This window comes from Sphaeramia orbicularis, chromosome 19 (assembly GCF_902148855.1).
Source record: "Sphaeramia orbicularis chromosome 19, fSphaOr1.1, whole genome shotgun sequence".
Classification (NCBI taxonomy): domain Eukaryota; kingdom Metazoa; phylum Chordata; class Actinopteri; order Kurtiformes; family Apogonidae; genus Sphaeramia; species Sphaeramia orbicularis.
In genome coordinates, this window is record NC_043975.1 from 48,535,189 (window position 1) to 48,556,284 (window position 21,096).

General features: G+C 42.2%; 1 protein-coding gene and 1 long non-coding RNA gene across 12 annotated transcripts in view; both read left to right on the forward strand.

Moving 5' to 3' along the window:
* The window catches only part of mrtfab (myocardin related transcription factor Ab), a 73,814-nt gene extending 69,704 nt beyond the window's left edge, over positions 1-4,110 (forward strand). For 10 of the 11 annotated variants that reach the window (XM_030122588.1, XM_030122594.1, XM_030122595.1 and 7 more), the window contains 2 exons: positions 782-845; positions 2,946-4,110. In XM_030122588.1, the coding sequence (XP_029978448.1) occupies positions 782-845; positions 2,946-3,538 (657 nt within the window). In that variant the 3' untranslated portion in view covers positions 3,539-4,110. The remainder of the gene's footprint in view (positions 1-781; positions 846-2,945) is intronic. The other variant, XM_030122593.1, reaches the window with a different exon arrangement.
* Positions 4,111-10,240: 6,130 nt separating this feature from the next.
* On the forward strand, positions 10,241-11,432 carry LOC115410536 (uncharacterized). The gene is made up of 2 exons (XR_003934105.1): positions 10,241-10,385; positions 10,489-11,432. It is a non-coding gene; the product is annotated as an uncharacterized LOC115410536 (long non-coding RNA).
* Positions 11,433-21,096: the final 9,664 nt, after the last annotated feature.

Below are 21,096 nucleotides of genomic sequence, written 5' to 3' on the forward strand. Positions count from 1 at the left end.
ATTTATTTATATAGCGTCACAACGTAAAACAAAAGTTATCTCATGACAGTTTCCATTTAGAATAAACACTTGGTGACAGTGGAAGGAAAAACCACCTTTTAACAGGTAGAAACCTGGAGTGGACCCTGACTTTGGAGGACGGACGACTGACAAGACCAGTTAAAGGGATAAAGGGAGAGGGAGAGAGAGGGATTTGTGTGAGAGAGAGTGATCAATTTTCTGTTCTTCCGTCATTCCAAAAATGTTGATGCGTGCAGAACAGATGGGTTCTGTGCGCTGCCTTTGGTCGGGCCTATGCCGCCTCCTCACCACAACTGCAGCCAGTTTGTCCAAATCTGCGCCAGTTCAAACCTGTCTTTCAGACCTGATATAAAATATAGATGCACAATCAGCCACCGCAACCAGTGTCAGGTTTGGTCAGTCACATTTTGCTAAATAAATATTTGTTTCTGCTCCTCCCAATAATTTTGCGCGTTCTGGTAGAAACGCCCATATTGCATATTCATCGAGGCAAACACACTAAATGGGTTGTACGAGCTATTTTGCCCATTTGAGAGACACAACCCTTAGTGCGTCCTGTTAGTAGATAAGCTTCAACATGTTTTTGTGTGCGCAGTCAAGTTTGAGCATGTTTTTACAAAAGCAAACCTTTAGTAAATCAGGCCTTTGGTGTTATCTCCTGTTAATGCATGAGTTATGAGAAAGTGAGTTTACGTCTGTGTGTTTTTACTACATGTTCTGTCCTCAGTGGCTGACGAATGTCATGTTTGGTTTCTGTCAGCAGGAGAACGGCGTGAACAGTCAGCAGATGGACGACCTGTTCGACATCCTGCTGAAGAGTGGAGGTAAGACACCAACTAGAGCTGAAACCATTAATCGACTCAATCGATTAAAAAAATTATTCATTTACAATTTTCATGAATCTAAGGCTACGTTCAGACTGCAGGCAAATGTGGCCCAAATCCAATGTTTTGCCCTTCATGTGACTCAGCTCAGATTCTTTCATGACAGTGTGAACACCACAAGTCACATGGAATCTGATCTTTTCAAATCAGATTTGGGCCATTTTCAAATATGGTACTGAATCTGATTTTTAAAAATGTGACCGCAGTCTGAACAGCCAGGTTGCATTGAATGCGACTTTGACGTCTTTAGGGGTCATGACACATATTACACAAACAGAGGACTTCTCGATGCCAAACAGATTGGCCAGGGTGCGGTAACCCACCCCCGTTGCTAACCAATATACACCTGAAAGTCTGAAGGCGAGGCGCTGACAAATATGGTGAAAGGTATTCCTTGACATTCTGAAGTTCTGGAAGAACTCCTGCTCTGTGAAACCGGTCCCATCCTGGTCCCACCACTCCCAGCTCCGACACCACATCCACATGCTCCTCTGTACGGATGTTGCAGCTATTGCTCCACATAGAGACATGATTAAAATATTCATTTTCTTTCTCCTCCTCCTCCTGTTTAGTATCACCTGCTCACAAATTCAGGAGTGTGAGTTGTTCACACAGCAATCTGCTGACAGGCCACATTTAAAAATATCATGTGAACAGCCAAACAAAAAATCGGCATTGAACAATAAATGGGAATTGGGCATTTAGGCCTGCAGTGTGAACGTAGCCTAAGTTTCATTGCCTTAATTTTGTTGCTGCTGAACATTGGTTCCACTGTTGTGTTTCACATGGACACTTACTGTGATGCACATGACACCAGGATCAACACACAGTTGGATGTTATGCCGCGTTTCCACTACGTGGAACCAGCTCGACTCAACTCGGCTCAGCTCGGCTTGACTCGGTGTTCCTGCAGACCGTTTCCATTCCAGGATACTACTGACTTTACAGTACCTGGACGTCATAGCGATGCGGCGCATTATTTCCGTGTCATCTGCTCAGAGAGTTGCTGATAAACTCACTCGTTGCATGTTGTCTCATCTGTATTTTTACATCGGCCACCAAAGACTGATTCTCCTCGACCGACCATGGTGTAGTTTTGGGCTGTTATCATGTGGATTAATGTACCGCTGTATTTACTGTCCACTTCTGCATCTGTTTTTTGTAAAACGGCAGGTCACAGAGAAAACTGTCTGACCAATCAGTGGCCTGCAGTGTTTATACGTCACGGTTTAGTATCGCTTGGAACCTCGGCAGAGGTGATACTAAAAAACTAGTACCAGGTACCAGATTCCAGGTCCTTTTTCGTAATGGAAACGCAAAAAGGCTGAGTCGAGTCTCGCCGATACCACGTAGTGGAAACGCGGCATTAGTTGTGTGTTCAGTCGGTATAAGTTTGATTCAAATGTGTTGAAGACTGCAGTGACATATTGTTTGTAGATGTCATTGGACTGGTTTGTTTTTGTTTCTGTCTATAGATATTTTTATACATTTCTACTGTTGTTTGATCCCTGCCCGCCCCGGGGGTGGGGACAGATATACCAGAATGTCCGTCCATATTTTTGTCCAACCCATTTCTCAGACATTATTCTCCCGAATCTTTTCCAATGTGCTGTTCTCTCTATTTTTGCTTTTTTTTTTTTTTTTTTTACTTTTTGAAAACATTAAAAGTTAAGACTAAATTAATCCCTGGGTATCGAGGGTATCAGTGAGCAGGAGGGGTAAAGTGTTGTGTGACCAGGTGAGGTATTAATAAGCTCCACCTACTTTTACTTGTTATTTGTATATCGATATATTTTTTCTATGTCCTTTTACTTTTATACTTTTTGTGGTTTTTTTGTTTCAGCTGGTTCTGGAATAAAGGACATGTTTGTTATTTTCAGACATGTGTGTTTCACTTTTTTTTTTTTCCTTTGCCCGTTCAAATAATCGTTTAATCAAAACTAATAATAGTAACGATAGCTGCAGCTCTAACACCAACGTTGACAAAAACCCATCCATTCATCTTCATGTGGATTAATGTTTTGTTTTTTTTTTCTACAGAAATCCCCGGCTTCAAATCCAACCCGGACCCCTCCCTCGCCCCTCTCCACTCGGACCCGCCCTCCCCTTCGTCTCCCCTTTCCCCACTCCACCTTTCCCCTCCCACCCCCACAGAGCCCGCCCCCCTCATCTGCCCCCAGCCCTCCATGCGAGAGCCCTGCACAGGCAGCGGTCGCCTGGAGGACTTCCTGGAGAGCACCACGGGCGCCCCTCTGATCGGCGTGGAGCCGGACGGCGGTCTGACGCTCATCGACGACCTCCACAGCCAAATGCTGAGCACGCCCAGCATCCTGGACCATCCCCCCTCGCCAATGGACACGTCCGACCTGGGTTTCTCACCACATTCTACGGGGTTGGACTTTGGCGACCCCACCCTGGACAGCATGGACTGGCTGGACATCTCCATGGTGGGGGGTGGCGCCGGGGAGGGCAGTGGCGGCACCGGCGGGGGTAGAGAAGGAGGATCGGGGGTGGGACAAGGAGACGGAGGGACGAGTCTGGCCCCGTTGGCGCCACAAACCCCTCCCAGCGTCTTCTCGGCTGATTTTCTAGACAGCACGGACCTGCAGCTGCACTGGGAGTCCTGTTTGTAGCCCCGCCCACAGACGCGCACAGACGGACACGCTGGCTCACGCTGCGTACAGGCGCCGTCTTTTACTTCGTGCACATACAGATATGGATACTGTACCACTGCGGGGGTCTCTGGCATATGCAAACACATATTAACGCACAGTTTGCCCTGTCTTTCACTGGCTGTTACCGAATGCAGGATGAGGTGATGACGTTCACAGAGCGGACTTGAATTTGGTGACGTTTACTGTAAGTTTTCTTTGATTTTTTATCCTCTGGGAGTTCATCCAGAAAAGCCAAAGCTGATCCGATCCCACCTCTGTGTCACGAACCAGCAGGCAGCTGTAGGTCACTGAAGGAGCGTCGTCCGAGCCTAACGAGGGACTGTCGGTGGCGTTCGCTCGAGTGCGTGTGTTCAGTGCCTCTGAAATTTTTTGCACTTATGCTGAAATCTGATTGGTTGAAATGGGGGAGTTCGCCACGAGCCGCCTCGTGTTTAATCGATCGGCTGAGCCCTTTGATGGTGTGTGAAAGGCAGCTGCCGTGGCCTCACCGTGGCAACGTGACCCCACCCACACTAGTCAAAAGCAAAAAACTAAATAAATAAACCACCAACCATCACTGGTTGCCAGTTGCTATTGAACTGAACCGTGTCAGTAGCAACAGTTTGAATTGAAGCCTCATTGGAGGTTGTGTATTATTGGTAACATTATGGTAGACCACTATGTATTGCTGTATATGGGGTGTATATTATCAATTGTCCATATGATTATTTTTCTTTGCTGGTTGCTTGGAGTTGAGCTGGCCAGCTGGGGGACGTGGGGTGAGGGCGGGGAATCCAAACGACTTGGACCTTGTCATTTTTTAAAGAAAAAAGGTTTAAAAAAATAAAAAATAAACATATAAAAACTCAAAAGATATGTCTGTTGTTTTTGTGCTTTTCTGCAACAAAAGAAAGCATCAGTAAGAGTATCCTGAACGTTTAACCATGAGTTTAAGCCATAAAACCACAACTATTTTAGTGACATCTAAATGATTTTTTCTCTACATTTTGCCAGTGATTTATCACCGTATATAAGAATATTTTCCTTTACATCTTTCAATGTAAATCATGTATTTTCTTATATTTGATATACTGACCATGTAGATCTTTATAAAAGCTCAATAAACTCTTATGTCAGAATTGAAAATTTAAGAAAACATGACATTTTGATCAAAATATATCAATTCTACATAAAAACAAGCATTTACAACCACTGTCATTTGTGAAAGTACTTGAGCTTTATTGTTGAACCAATGTTACAGAAGATAAAGGAGTTTCCATGTTCACTACAGAACTATGGATGCATCTGAAAAGACATCTGACAGCTGTTGAAAGGCTGAGAACCTGCATTTTATGTCAGTTATTCCATTATTTATAGGATTAGTGGTTCAACAGTTATTAAACATGTACATCAGCAGGTGCTTTTGGGTTGGGAGTAGTTTCATAATCACAATGATTATTAATGGTAGAAGTTTGGTGTCTATCAAAAAGTAATTTATCCTGCTGTAAGTCTTGTGAACTGGGGAACAAAAAGAGCACTGGTGTGAGTTTGGACTTAAAGTTCTCCATGGGGGGTCTATTATTTTACACGTTTTCATACATTTTTGATTAGCTTTTGCTGATTTCAATAAATGGGCAGGTCATTGTGATGATCTATCCAGGTCTGTATTCAATACCAGATTAAATCCCCGCCAATTATCAACTGGTGGGAATCTAGATCCACTATCACTGATATTAATGATAGTACACATTGTTCATCATCGGGTGTTTACATTCACCACAGTCCTCAGCTGACCATAGAGTACACCATGTACACTGATGTTTCTACTGCAGGAGTCTGGAATCACCTTTGACCACCTGAAGCCACACTACACAAAATAAACAGTCCAAAGTTTGGGAACGTTTTCAAGACGCAACCAAGAAAACTGTCACATGTCAGATCTAGTTGAGCCCAGTGCACCATGGGAGCACTACAGCAACGAACGAACATTTACAGAGGAAACATTTGGATGGGATTTAGATGGACCTGTGTATGTGTGTGTGTGTGTGTGTGTGTGTGTGTGTGTGTGTGTGTGTGTGTGTGTGTGTGTGTGTGTGTGTGTGTGTGTGTGTGGCAGATCATGACAGTTCAATGAGTAATGTTGTCATTTTGTCAGACAGTTCCATGATAACATTCATGCTGCCTTATCCCTTTATAGGACACTCATAGAAATACTCTGATATTCAACAGTTCATCCTTAGTGTTTTATGGACCCTACTCTAAACTCTAGCTCACTGACACTATAAAAGTTTGCATAACAGAGTCATTAGATTGTTTTGTTAGTGTTACGTATCATTTACAACTACTGTCCAGCTGTAGCAACAAGACAGGCAGGGCATTAAACCAAAGCAAAATGACAAACATATACGTTATAAACATAAATACATACATATATGCATGCATGTATGTACAGGGGTTGGACAAAATAATGGAAACACCTTAAAAAATCAACAAAATATAATTTAATATGGTGTAGGTCCGCCCTTTGCAGCAATTACAGCCTCAATTCTCCGAGGTATTGATTCATACAACTTGTGAATTGTTTCCAAAGGAATTTTAAGCCATTCTTCAGTTAGAATACCCTCCAACTCTTTTAGAGACGATGGCGGTGGAAATCGACGTCTTACTTGAATCTCTAAAACTGACCATAAATGCTCAATAATGTTGAGGTCTGGGGACTGTGCCGGCCATACGAGATGCTCAACTTCATTAGAATGTTCCTCATGCCATTCTTTAACAATTCTAGCTGTATGGATTGGGGCATTATCATCTTGAGGTGAAGGTGTTTCCATTATTTTGTCCAACCCCTGTATGCATGTGTGTATATGTATATATGTAAGTATTGTACGTATGTATGTACGTATGTATATATGTAAGCATTGTATGTATTATATATGTATGTATGTACGTATGTAAGGCAGAGTGTAAAACCAAAGAAAAAACAGCATATATACATTTCAACAGATTTGTGTGGACAAAGACGAGCAGAGCATTAGACCAAAGTCAAAATCAAATGTGTACATTCAGTCAGTTCAGTGCAGGAGGAGCTTGTGCTTTTATCAAATGTTACTAGATGACACATTGCTTCCATCTAGTGGACATTCATGGAAACAACCCGCATTCACTCACTGATGTCTTATTTATGTCATAAAATAAATGATATGATTTCACAGTATATTATGGTATTTTACATGATTACATTGTTTTATTAGTTTTTTATTTTCTGACTGGTTTCAGTCAGTTTAGGTATTCATACTGTTTGATTAGAGCTGTTCAACTCATGCCGTGGTTGGATGTTCTGCTCATATTTATCATATCCTTTTGATCAAATTCAGCTCAATTATCAATGTGATATATACAGACAGATGGTTTCTACGATAACTGAATGAAGAGTTTGGCAATGTCAAAGCCACCTGTCTGCCTTCTTTTTCATTTTTCCATGTATTGTCTGAGTAAACCTGTTCAGTTTCTGAACATGTTCTAATCATAGTCATCATATTATCCACTTGTGAGCTCAGTAAACTCCTTTTCCAATTCTATTTAATAGACACAGTCAAAAAAAAAATGTTTTTATGCGTTTCACATGAAAAGAAGCAGTTTTTGTCGCTTGGACGTGTGTTTCTCATGAAGACCTTCACTGATTGAAAAGAGTTTGGCATTATATGTCAAAAGCTTCCTTAAGTAGAGCTGATGGATTTCATTATTGACCACTTTAATAACCTGCCCTGATGCTGCTACATTAAACAGTCACTTGTAACTTTATTTCCACCGATGAATTGTTGTTAGTCCTGTTTCTGCTGCACATAAACTTTTGCACCACCACCTTTAACTGCTGCTGTTGTGCAATACTGTACATACAAGTTGGTTTGTTTGTTACCTCCGCCAAGGAGGTTATGTTTTTGCCAGGGTTTGTTTGTTTGTTTGTTTGTTTGTTTGTTTGTCTGTCTGTTTGTTTGTCTGTCCGTTAGTGTGCAACATAACTCAAAAAGTTATGGACAGATTTGGATGAAATTTTCAGGGTTTGTTGGAAATGGGATAAGGAAGAAATGATTACATTTTGGTGGTGATCGGGGGTGGGGGGGCCCACGGGGGAGGCCACTGATCAGCCTTGGCAGAGGTCTGCGCTCTCCGAGTGCTTCTAGTTTTATTATTTTATTTAAAGGATTTTAGGGTAGTTTGGTAGTAGTATGGCAGTATTCTACACTATATTGCCAAAAGTATTCACTCACCTGCCTTGACTCCCATATGAATTTCAGGTCCATCTCATTCCTAGTCTATGGGTTCAGTCTGACGTGGGTCCACCCTTTGCAGCTCTAACAGCTTCAGCTCTTCTGGGAAGGCTGTCCACAAGGTTCAGGAGTGTGTTCATGGGAATTTTGGAGCGTTCTTCCAGAAGCGCATTTGTGAGGTCCCACACTGATGTTGGACAGAAGGCCTGGCTCTCAGTCTGCGCTCTAATTCATCCAAAGGTGTTCTATGGGGTTGAGGTCAGGACTGTGTGCAGGCCAGTCCAGTTCATCCACACCAGACTCTGTCCTCCATGTCCAAATGGACCTTGCTTTGTGCACTGGTGCACAGTCATGTTGGAAGAGGAAGGGGCCGGCTCCAAACTGTTCCCACAAAGTTGGGAGCATGGAATTGTCCCAAATGTCTTGGTCTGCTGAAGCATTCCCAGTTCCTCTCACTGGAACTAAGGGGCCCAGCCCAGCTCCTGAAAAACAACCCCACACCATAACCCCCCCTCCACCAAACTTTACACTCGGCACAATGCGCTCCCACAAGTATCGTTCTCCTGGCGACCGCCAAACCCAGACCCGTCCATCAGATTGCCAGATGGAGAAGCGCGATTGGTCCCTCCAGAGAAGGCTCCTCCCCTGCTCTACAGTCCAGTGGCGGCGTGCTTTACACCACTGCATCCACCGCTTTGCATTGCACTTGCTGATGTATGGCTTGGATGCGGCCGCTCGGCCACAGAAACCCATTCCATGAAGCTCTGTGTGCACTGTTCTGGAGCTAATCTGAAGGACACATGAAGTTTGGAGGTCTGTACCACTGACTCTGCAGAAAGTCGTCCACCTCTTCGCACTCTGCGCCTCAGCATCCGCTGACCCCGCTCCGTCAGTTTCCGTGGCCTACCACTTCATGGCTGAGTTGCCGTCGTTCCCAAACACTTCCACTTTCTTATAATCCAGCTGACAGCTGACTGTGGAATATTTAGGAGCCAGGAAATTTCACCACTGGATTTGTGTCACAGGTGGCATCCTATCACAGTTCCACGCTGGAATTCACTGAGCTCCTGAGAGAGACCCATTCTGTCACAAATGTTTGTAAAAGCAGTCTGCATGCCTAGGGCTGGATTTAATACACCTGTGGACATGGAAGGGACTGGAACACCTGATTCTGAGGATTGGGATGGAGGAGACAATACTTTTGGCAATATAGTGTATTTTAACTCTTTCTATTTTTCATTTATTATTTTAATCCTATATATGCAGTATATACATAGACCAGGGGCCTGTTTCACAAAACTAGGATTCCTTCATCCAGGATAACTGACTAAACCACGTTCAACCAATCCAAAACAAGGGGGTCCAGGCTTAATCGGTTTCACAAAGACTGAGCCAGGATGAACGGACATGGATTCATCAGCAGGTGGAACTCACCCTGGATAAGTGCGCGCACCAGGCTTCCTCAATACACCCCGACATCAATCACAGATTCACCGATTCCCCATGGCAACTAGAGCAGCAAGACAACACCACCACAGTTACAAAAACAACCAGAGACAGCGGTAAAGGACTACAGACCACCTGAATGAATAAGTAGTGCACAAACACACACTGACTGTCCCACTGAAACCATCACAATTACAACCCAAAGAGTTAATGAACATCTGTGAAAACGTAGTTGTGAAATTGTAAGTGAAACTGACTGTAGATGTGAGTGAAACTGTGTAAATGTAACTGCATCAGACTGAATAACTGATAAATAGATGAGCTCACTGACTTCAGTCAATTTACCTTTGGGATAAATAAACTTATTTTATCATGATTCATGACTTTCTGATATTGTCAATTCACCCATAAAAACCCAAACATCCATCACCAACCAAAACCATCTACTGATCTAAACTGTTTAATCCCTGTTGATCCACTAATCCTATTAATCCATGTCAATAATTGGTGTAAAATGTAGTTCTTCATCTTTTCATGGTCATCAGATATGACCCATTTGGACGTTCAGAGGCTCCGTAGTGAACATAGAAACACCGTCATCTTCTCCAACATTGATTCACCAGTAAAACCCATGGAGTTGGATCAATGCCAGTGGATGGACACACTGGGTTTATGTTCAGTTAATGACAGATTGAACTGAAAAAGACACAGTTTATTCAGTTTGATCTGTTTCTGATAGAAGAACCATCAACTTTAATCTGAGCTTTAATGAACATCTACATGATCAGAGAATTAAATATAGGAAAATATCTGATTTATACTGATAAAATACAAACTACAGAAGATATTATAATAAATGGAGATAAATCGCTTGAGAAAGGTTAGATACAGAGTAAATTCATTTGTGAACTGACACTAAAGTAGTTCTGGGCCTTTATGGGTTAATGAACACTGTTCAGTGTTTGGTTTAATATTCTTCATCTGATCATTTCAGATGGTCCATGCTGACTGTCTCATCAGTGTTGTGTCTCAGTGGTCTGGTTCTGGTTCTGGCTCGGTCCATGACTCCTGAGTCTATCGGACCTCTGGAATCTGTCAGCGTGGATCACAAGGTGAACCACACAACCTCTGTTTAGAACCACTGTTTCCATCAGATCTGTGTCCAGAATGTGTCTGTATTTCTGAGGTTGTGATGCTGAGGTTTTGTGTTGACAGGTGAATTGTCTGGTGTGTTTGTGGGGGACAGGGGGTCTACCTACCAGCCTTTTCTCCTGACACCATACACAGACCCCCAGGAACCACAGCAGACCTACAGTCATGCCCATGCCAGGACAAGGAGCAGGATCCAAACGACCTTTGACCTCCTGAAGGAACGCTTTCACTGTCTGCACCACTTAAGGGTCAGCCCTTTGAGGTCATGTGACATCACTGTGGCCTGTACTGTCCTCCACAAAGTGGCCTGAGGAAGGAGAGTTAGAGAGCCAACCCCCCTCCAAAAAAAAAGTGCATCACACATGGACTGGGACAATCCTGCCGTCTTCCCTGATGACCGCAGTGGTCAGCTGGTCAGGGACCAATATGTGTTCAATTATTTGAGTTCACATGCATGATTTCAGTTAAATATGTCCTGCAGGGGCAGAGGAATTTGTGGGTTTTTTTGTTATTCAGTTTAAATTGATTTGGTTGGTTTTGATGTTTGTTATTTACTGTATGTATGTTTTTTGTTGTTTCTATTGTTACTAAACTAAAGGCATTGGTATTTATTTTATTTCATTTTGTTTTTTGTTTGGTGATATGAATGGGGGGGGTCGGCAGAATAAACTTAGGCTTCAACCTATTCCTTTACAGACTCTTCAGTTTGTAAACATTGTATCTGCATAAATGTATGATGTTTGAAATGTCTGAATGAACACAATTGAACTGAACTGATGTAATGATTGCAAAATCATCTAAAATCATTTATGTCAAATTATTGAAATGAATAATCCCAAATGTTTGTATACTGACAGTGGGTCTAGTTCCTGTGATTCCATTGTGTAATGGGCAGTGAAATAACTATTGGTTTCCATTTGTGGTGACTGTTGACTGAGATGAGGGATGAGATGAAATAAATCCTGGAGTTTAGCCTGGTCTGGAGCAGACTAGCTCCACAGAATAAATCTCCATGGTAACTTGTATCAAAACATTTCCTGCTTTCCCCTATCCTGCTTTTGTGAAACAGGATCATGGATAAGTTGAGCCAGGATAACCAACATATCCTGGCTTAATCCCTTCTCCTAGTTTTGTGAAATAGGCTCCAGAAGTCTGTGCCTCATCACCCACTTCCTGTCTGACATCTGGCTCCTCCTGGGCCCCGCCCCTCTCCAGTGTCAGACGGCAAACCAGCTAAAGTTTGATTGACAGCTAGTTGACCATTTCATCTCGGGGGGGGGGGGGGCACACTTGTAATTTGGATTGGGTGTAAATTTAGACCTGTTCAACCAAATGACCAATCAGCTTTGTGTTCTTATATTATTGACCCTTGGTGAACCACCGGTAGATCACGAGCAACGTGTTGGAGACATCTGGACTAGTTCTATTTTTAGAACAGGCCTGCAGACTCGCGTGGCCCCTGTGGTTGACCTGGCGCCCGCGTGCACCGGGTTGGTGAGCCCCGCATTAGGTCCACACCGGCCCATACCCTCATAGTATTATAAGGAGGACGGAAACCGACCGAGCCCCCCCCAAACACACACACACACACACACACACAACCAGCATTTGAAACATGCGCGTGCATCCCCGTTGCCAGGTTACTGGACAGAATATATAGAGTGGACGGTTATTATTCTTCCCTTTTCCATGAGAGCTAGCAGTAGTAGTAGCAGTGTAGCAGTGTAGTTAACTAAGCTAACGAACTCAAAACTTAAAAAAACACCGACAAAGGAGCCACAGACGGAAAACTTCGCCACCAGGATCAGGACCAGGACCAGGACTAGGACTAGGACCAGACAGCGGACTAGAACCAGGACCCGGACCCGGACCCGGACCGACCGGGAGGAAGTTTGCCGCCATGGCAAAGGTAAGAAAAAAAGTCCTTTTATACTAGTCATTTCATCTAGATAACACTTAGAGCAGGATTAAAACAGGAAAAACTAATGGAAACCTGTGTCAGACTGGATCAGATTACCAAACCGGTCCGCAGAAAACATGCTAATATCTGTTTGTTTACTTAATCAGTAAATATGAAGATCATAGAAGGGTACCTATAGTTTTAAATACCAATATGCAGGTCTGATGAGTAGTTTTAGTAACTTTTTATTAATTTTTTTTTTTTTAGTAATTACTACAACTACCCATCAGATGTGCATAGGGTTATTTAAAATTATAGGTTTGCTACTCTGATTACTAAAACTGCCCATCAACCTCCATATGAAATTACTAAATTTACCTAAATAATACTATAAAGAAAAGTAAAACTGATAAAAAAAAAATTAAAAAATTTAAAAAAATGGAGATTTATTAAATAATCGGACAAGTTTGAGATAAAACTAAGACTGATATTAAGAAAAACTGAAGTAAATTAATCAATTTATTTCAACAACACTTAAAACAGGAGTAAAAGTGATGAAAAACTGATGTAAACCTTGTCATATTATTTAATAAACCTCAACATCAGACTGATATTGAATAAAATCTGAGGTATATTTAGAAAAAGAAATAATTTTACATGAAACTGAGACAAACACCAAAGCAAAAATCAGCCAAAATCACTGAATTTATCTAAATAATACTCAAAAGAAAGTACAACTGCTAAAAATAGGGATTCAGTAAATAGTGTGACAAGTTTTCGATAAAACTCGACGCCCACATTTCCTGAAGGAATTGTAGTTCCTGGTGTTTGTCTCTTGCTGGATTTGTGGACTTGTGTCTCGGTGCGATGTGCCTCTGAAAGTTCTGTTGTTCCACATAAAATTTTTTGTGTACAAGTTCTTTATTCCAAAAGCCTTTTCCTCTAACTGTGCAGCAGTACAACAGGCCAGATAAAAAATATGGATGAGCTGAATTATTGAGAGTGTTTTGAAGAGCTCAAAGCAAACACATCACCCTGGCCTGAAACAAAGCACATCCAAATGACAGGAGTTGAATGTCAGAATGAGTCATTTGCATGAAAAAGTTTGAAAAGGTTGAATACTGACTTGATTTTTGTATTTTCCAGACCCTGCGAGGTTGGACCCGGCCCCTGCTTCGTTGGCCTCAGGCTTTGTCACCCATTCCTGAGGAGACCCCTGCCTCCGGCTGTCCAGCGCAGAGCCGCATCCCAAGACCAATACGGTCTTTTCTGCGGTGCCTGCGCTCCAGCCGCAAGTACCAGGAGTATCTCCGAAGCAGAGCGGCGGACCCCCGCTTTCAGCCTCTGGCTGTACCAAGGCCCCCAGCGGCCCCCTACCCCCAGCCTCCGGCTGTCTCGAGGACCCCGGCGCCCCCCCGCCTTCCGCCTCCGGCTGTCCCTGTAGAAAATAAAATAATGTAAATAATGTAGAGAAGATACTCTGTTTGGAGAAGGCCCTGCTGATGATCCTGCAGGTTCAAGCTTTTGTAAACAGTTTGTGATAGAAGGATTCTCTGCTGGTTGTGATATGAAGTTCCGTGACCGGCTCCTGACCCTGCAGACCATGTTGACCATGTTGGACCAGGTTGGTGCTGGCTTAATAACTTCTGGGCAGTACACCCAGACCATCTAGTGACTCATCCAGCACAGCTGCATTACTTAATTAGAAAAGAAACAAAACAAGTGATAAGAAAAAAAACAAAACAATTGATAAGAAGACCAAAAATGACCTAGTGTGTGTATGCAGCAAGTAGGGTAAACGGCATAGATGTGCCTGACCAAAAAAAAAAAGGGGCTTATCCTGAGTAAACAAACTGATGAATTAAAACCAGCAGAAATAATTATGCTGCGCAATCCAACCTAATAAAAAAAAAAGAAGGAAAATCTAGAAATGCATGCGTAAGTGGAATAGAATGACTGCTGGATGCACACACAATGGCCCGAGCATGGGGCCTTTGATCCAAATGATTGTAAAAGAGTGGAGGAGGAGTTAAGAGACAGAGATAAAAAGAATGATAACAAACATTTAAAGACAAAACTGAAGAATGCAGAACACAGAGAAATCCTGCAGTATTTTCATTCAGAGGGGATACAAAAGCAAATGTTGGAGACCCTCCTCCTTACAATATTCATAATAATGAGAAGGCAGGAATCTATCCTGTTGGGGATGTCGGGGGGAGAGTGACAGGAATGTTAGCGTTAAAAATAGAAGAAAACAAGCAACCACATACAGAACAGAGTAAATCAGTGGAGACAGAAGGAAAAAGTTCAGGAAAAACACCAGGACACACAAAACACTTGTTAGATGAGAAATCCAAATCTGAAGTGAAGAAAGGAGAAAAAGGAAATGTTAGAAGAAAGATAAAAGTCTCCAGAACGATGCGGTAAAAAGAAACTTTTATGAAGTAGCTAAGGCATAAACCCTCAAAGGGACTTTATAAAAAAAAAAAAAGAAATTCTTGAAAGAATTAAATCACACACTCACGGGGGAACAGCATTCTCCACTGCCACCAAATATAGACAGTAACTGCAAGACGGAGAGGAGGAAAAGTATTTCTCACTACCAGAAGGCATAGATTGTGGACGCACAGAGACAGAGAAAAAAGGGAATGTCTTCAGAGACAGATACATGCCACAGATTACTCCAGTGAGAGATGAAGCAGAAACAGTTCTGGGAACAACTGGGAAAATGGCCAAGAAAGCCAAAGGTTATCACATCAGAGTCGTCACCGCGTGGAGGCATGCGGAGCTGGGGAACGAGCCATGAAGGAGCAGGGTAGAGTGTTGGATAACAAGCTATGGCCCAGCTGCAGGTGGGAGAACTATCCACACAGGAAAAGGACTGAGAAAAAAAAAAAAAGCCAAACCTCGAGCGTCAGTGATTGTAGCTGCATCTGAATCTAAGCCTGAAACAACACCTGAAGGAAGAACTGAGACAAGTGTGACATAAGCTCCAGTGTTTACAGCTACAATAACTCCGCTTCAATCTCAGCAATAGTAATCAGCTGTTCCAACTGCTTATTCACCAGCACAGCCACCAGTCCAAGTGCCAGACCCTGCAGACTCCTCCAGTCCATGTACATCTTAACTCAGGGGGAAACGCCAATTATCCACCGTTTGGAAAGGGATGCCCAATTCTAAATGGAGGGCCTCCACAGCGAGGGAGATGGAGGAAACCCCCGTTAATTCAGTATCAACGAGCACCTCAACAACAACAGCAACAGCCGCAGCAGCCTCAAGGGGGGCCTAGCGATGACATTAAAAATGTGTCAACAGCTCCAATGCAGGGGCTAAGGGGTTAATTGGACATATGCAGAGAGACTGACCAACCAACCCATGGACAGGTACCCAAGCTTCTGGTACCTGGATACTCAGCTGACACTCCAATTAACTTAGTGGAGAGAGATTTATTGTGCTTGATAAAAGCCAAAATTATGTGTTCCCCAGATGGCATTTATTTTGACTTTCCTGATGATAACCTAGATGCTATGCCTATGATGCCAGGAACAGCGTCTCCAGAATTCCAGCCTGAGGAGAGAAAGACAGAAGAAGCATTGGTCTACTGGCTAAAACTGACTACACCTGACTCATTATGAAAAAGCTCAAGAACCAGTCCATCCACTACACTGCACTCTAATATATGACAAAGACCAGACTCACGAGGCATAATAGAACCACAAGGAGTCACTGCAGCTGTAAAACTTCCAGAAGAAATAAAAGACTGGTTTCAAGTCTCAAATTCTACACCCCATGTCATTCTGGCCATAGAAGAAAACTATGAGTCACATGACTTTGGACCAATGATGGAAAAAGCAGGACAGATAAAAGAATGGACTCCTACTGAATGCCAACATATTAGTGCATCCCCAGATGAACTTTCCTCAGTAATCCGTCTTGTAAAACATTACATACATGCATTGCGAAAAAGTAATGTTATCTAGAGAAATTATAAGACAAATGATGGTAGCTAAAGAACGTAAAGCCTTACTAAAACAGGTTCCACCACATGTATGGTCAGCACATAAAACAAATGTAGGTCTAGTAAAATCAGCAGAACCACTACAGTTCCAAGTGAGACCAGGAGTAAAATTACCTGATCAGAAACACTATTCACTCAAACCAGAAGCAATAAGTGGCATAAGGCCAATCATACAAGGACTAGTGGAAGCAGGAGTTCTAGTAAAAACTCAAAGTATTTGTAACACTCCGATTTTTCCAATATGAAAAATAAATGTTGATGATTATAGATTAGTACTTGACTTAAGAGCAATTAATACCATAGTAGCCGAAGACACACCAGTGGTACTAGACCCACATGCCCAGATGTCTAACATACTACCAGACTCAAAATATTATACGGTAATAGACTTGGGCTCTGCTTTTTCAGTGTACCAGTACATCCTCAGTTTTAGTACCTGTTTGGTTTCACCTTTGAAAGAGAGCAATACACGTACACACGCCTCCCACAAGGTTTTGTGCACTCTCCATCCATTTTTAATCGAGTGCTGGCAAATGACCTTGCTCATCTAGACATACAATCAACTACTTTTGATATATGTAGATGACATCTTAATCTGTTCAAACAGTAAAGAACAATGTGAAAAAGACTCAATTACAGTCCTAAAAGCCTTGGCAGAAGGAGGACAAAAGGTGAGCAAAAAAGAAAATAAATAAATAAATAAATAAATTACAGTTTTTCCAAAAGTCTGTGGAGTATATGGACAGGCAGCTAAGTGAGGACAAAAGGCTTATAGCTCCCTCACAGCTGGAAGCCATAAGCAAGGCACCAAAACCACAGACAGTAGGTGATATGTTGTCATTTTTAGGTATGACAGGCTGCCCCTGGATGGTGACTATGCCATTGAAACAACTCCATTAAGAGCTCTGATACGAGCAGCTGGACAGACAAACCGTTCTGCTCAATTACAATGGACTGATGAGGCAGAAGGAGTGTTTCAGCTCCTCAAGAAAGATATGCAAACAGCTCTAGCTTTAGTCAATCCCGACTATAGTTAACCATTTCATCTTTATGTAACTGAAAGAAAAGGGTATGCATGTGCAGTGTTAAAGCAAGAGAGTTCAATAAGAAAAACAACCCACAGCCTTTATAGCACAAAATTTGATCATGTGGAAGATGGACTGCCACCTTGTTATCAAGGTTTAGCTGCAGCCGCCTTAGCCTACAAAAAGACATCAGTAGTAACTATGGGACATCCTATTATCCTGTACACGTCTCATCAGTTACATGCCATGCTCACAAACCCACGGTTTGTGATCACACAAGCTAGAAGAACAGGCAATGAAATCTTATTATTAGGTCCAGATTTAACAATACGACGGTGCACCTCCATAAATCCAGCCCCTAGAATGGTGTTACCGAGTGAAGGACAGGCTCATGATTGTCTAAAAGAGACAGAAGTTTTTATGCAAGTTCGTGAAAGATTGTATGGCCATGCAATTCCATCTGATTTGACTCTACAATCTGTATGCCTTGATCAGCCATGCTCTGCCCAACTAGCAGAAAGAAAAGTTCTCACTGCAGTATGTAAGTTAGCAGCAGGAAAAACAAAACAAAACAAAACAAAAAAAAAGGTTACTATCTATACGGACTCCAGCTATGCGTATGGAGTCTGTCATGTTAATGCTAGTATTTGGAGACAGCAAGGATTTGTTCGTGCAGATGACACACTAGTGACACATGAACAGGCAGTGATAGAACTAATTCAAGCCATGCAATTACCTAAAGAGGTAGCTATAGTTAAATGTGCAGCACATCAAAATAATAGCACATTAATAGCCATAGGAAATAGCCTAGCTGATGAAGCAGCTAAGGAAGCTACAGAGCATGTCAAGCCTGCCACCAGACATTAGTCTGGTTTAGTCTGTCTTTCATGTTTGTCTGTCACTTCCTGTTTTATTTTGTTAATTTTCCCTCATGTGTCTTGTCTGTCGTCTTTACTTCCCTTCCTTGATCGTGTTCACCTTTTCCCTGATTACCTGACTCCGCCCTGATTTGTGCCACCTGTGTCTCGTTGTCTTCCCTCCCTTTTGTGTATTTAAGTCCTGTCCTTTCCCCAGGTCAGTCGCCAGTTTGTATTCTCTCGTAGATACTTACCAGCGTTCTGATCCTGTCTGTTTGTCTACCTTCCTGTTTTTGGACCTGTTTTGCCATCTCGTTTTTTGCCTGTTTGCCTGCTCCCTGTCGGTTTTGTCTGCCTCCATCTGCCTTCCTGGTTTTGACCGCCTTGCCTGACTTTATGGTACGTGAGCTTTGTCTATCCCTTATGTCCTGTTGCCTGGCTGATAGCTTACCCGTGTATGACCTGTTTCCGTCACTGACCTCCCTCTGCTTTTCCCTAGTCGGGATATCGACTCAAAACTCTGAGCCGTACAGAGGGTTCACGTCCTCAGTCCGGGGGACGAATCCGAAGAGGATCTCCCCAACCACTGTCCTCAAGCTATTGTTAATTATTCTCATTACTTACCTGTTAGTACTATCAGTGACTAATAAACTGTGAACTTTTATATCTGTCTCCAAGTTCTGCATTTGGGTTCAGAGTCCGTACTTTCAGCATTACAGAGCAGGCTATACAGGGACCAATACTAGAAGGAGAATATTGTGGTCCAATAACAAACATAAGGTCCCAGATTTGGCATGTCATACATAATTTCATCAGATAATGGCCCAGCTTTTGTAGCTCAGGTGTTAAAGGAAATGTTCATCAGACTGGGCATCAAACAGAAATATGGATGTGTGTATCACCCCCAATCCTAGGGGTTAGTAAAACGAGCTAATGGCATGATAAAGACCAAAATAGCTAAAATAATACCTGATAGCAATAACAAGCTAACATGGGTAGATGCTTTGCCTATTGCTTTAATGACGCTGTGCTAACAGACTAACAGATTAACATGACTAACCTTGCATGAAATGCTCTTAAGCAGATTGATGCTCCTACCCCACTGTAGACCAATTTATGAGGATCCTGGGTTACCACAGTTCAAGAAGGAATTGGGAGATTATTTAAGAGCATTAACTCAAATCCACAGGCTTGTGTTTCAACAGGTGAAGGAAGCCCACAGCAAAGATGAGACACACATCCCAGTTGATGCTCATGACATCCAGGGTCAAGGAGAGTCCATGTGCAGCGTTTGAGATTCCGGACATGCTCTTATGGGACTGTCACCTCCCTTTTGTGTAGAATTAGCTCTTACCTGTGGGTGGTGCTAACCCTTCATGGGTTAGCAAGGGGGGACACTATACTATATCGACACTATACTAACCACATGGTTGCACCCACTAGATGGTTGTGCAATGGCCGTGGCTACACTAGCTGCTAACAAAGGTATAATTGACTACGGATGAATTTGGCAAATACAGTACCAAAAAAAAAAAAAAAAAAGGGTCATGATGATGTGTTAACGACTGATCTCATTGTAGGTGAGCTAGTGAGTAAAGTACTAGCAAGGATATCCTCTCAGCATGGGCTGCCATGGAGAGGGAATGGTGATTAGTCAGATAAAATGCACAAACATTGCATGCCAGCACCAGAAGATAGGACAGGAAATGACAGTAATAGAAGCCAGAAGTAAAATGCAGCTAAATGAGGAGAGACAGAAGAGGGATACGGAGAAAAGTTTGAGAAGCAATGAATTGATGCAGAAAACGGCATTAGAGGCCAAAGGGAGTATGATACAGATAGCCTCATTACAGAATCTAACAGCAGAAGGATGGAGAACCTTTTGAGGATTATAGAATGAGAATGGAGAAAGTGTTCAAAATTCATAGTGAACTCAATGATGACGGGGAAGATAATGGTGTTTACTGACAACTGAAGAATGCTCTACACCGAAAAAAAATTGGAGTAATATTTACTTAAGAAAACTTAGGAAAGTTTTTGCACTTACATTTTACAAGTAAATTCTACAGGGGCGATCGTCAAGTAAACTTTACTTGCGGGTATGAGTTTATTTTACTCGCAAACCTCAGGTAGTTTACTGTTGATTATTAATATGGTCATTGAATTTTACTCTCTCCTTCTTTGTAAGTTTTACTTAGACTCTGACTGCTTCAAACTGAAAAATCTCACCTAAAATCAATGGCTTTTAAAGGTAATTTCAAAATACTTTTGTACTATGAAACCTTTGAATATTGTGTGAAAATACATAATAAAACTTACTCTTCCCGCGCAGTTTACTTATTACATGGATGGCATATATAGGATTTACTTTAAAAATTCCAGTTCTCACAGATACTTTCAAATAGAAAGTTAAAATTGTGACAGTCAACCTAGTAAATATTACTACACCACAAAGTCATTTTTTCAGTGTACATGCAGGATCACATGAGGGAATACGACAATGGGTAGCTAAGCATTCCATAAGTTTCCCCACTGCCAATATTAGTGATCACACAACCTATGTTGAGCATGCAGAAAAAGTGTTAAGTCAGAAGGAAAAGGGATCCAGAAAGACTGAACTTATGTTAGAGGAAGAGAAGGATTAGGAAGAGGTGGATATAGGAGAAATGACAATTGTTGGAAATATGGCAAGCCAGGTCATTTCGCACGTGACTATCAGGAACCAAAAGCATGACTAGATGTGGAAATGGATCCCCATACTGAAGGAGAATTACAAATGTATAGAATGAGAAAATTCCACCCTGATGGACCATAATCACATGAGTACGACCACTTATATGAGACTGATGACATACCGCAATTGAATTTGCA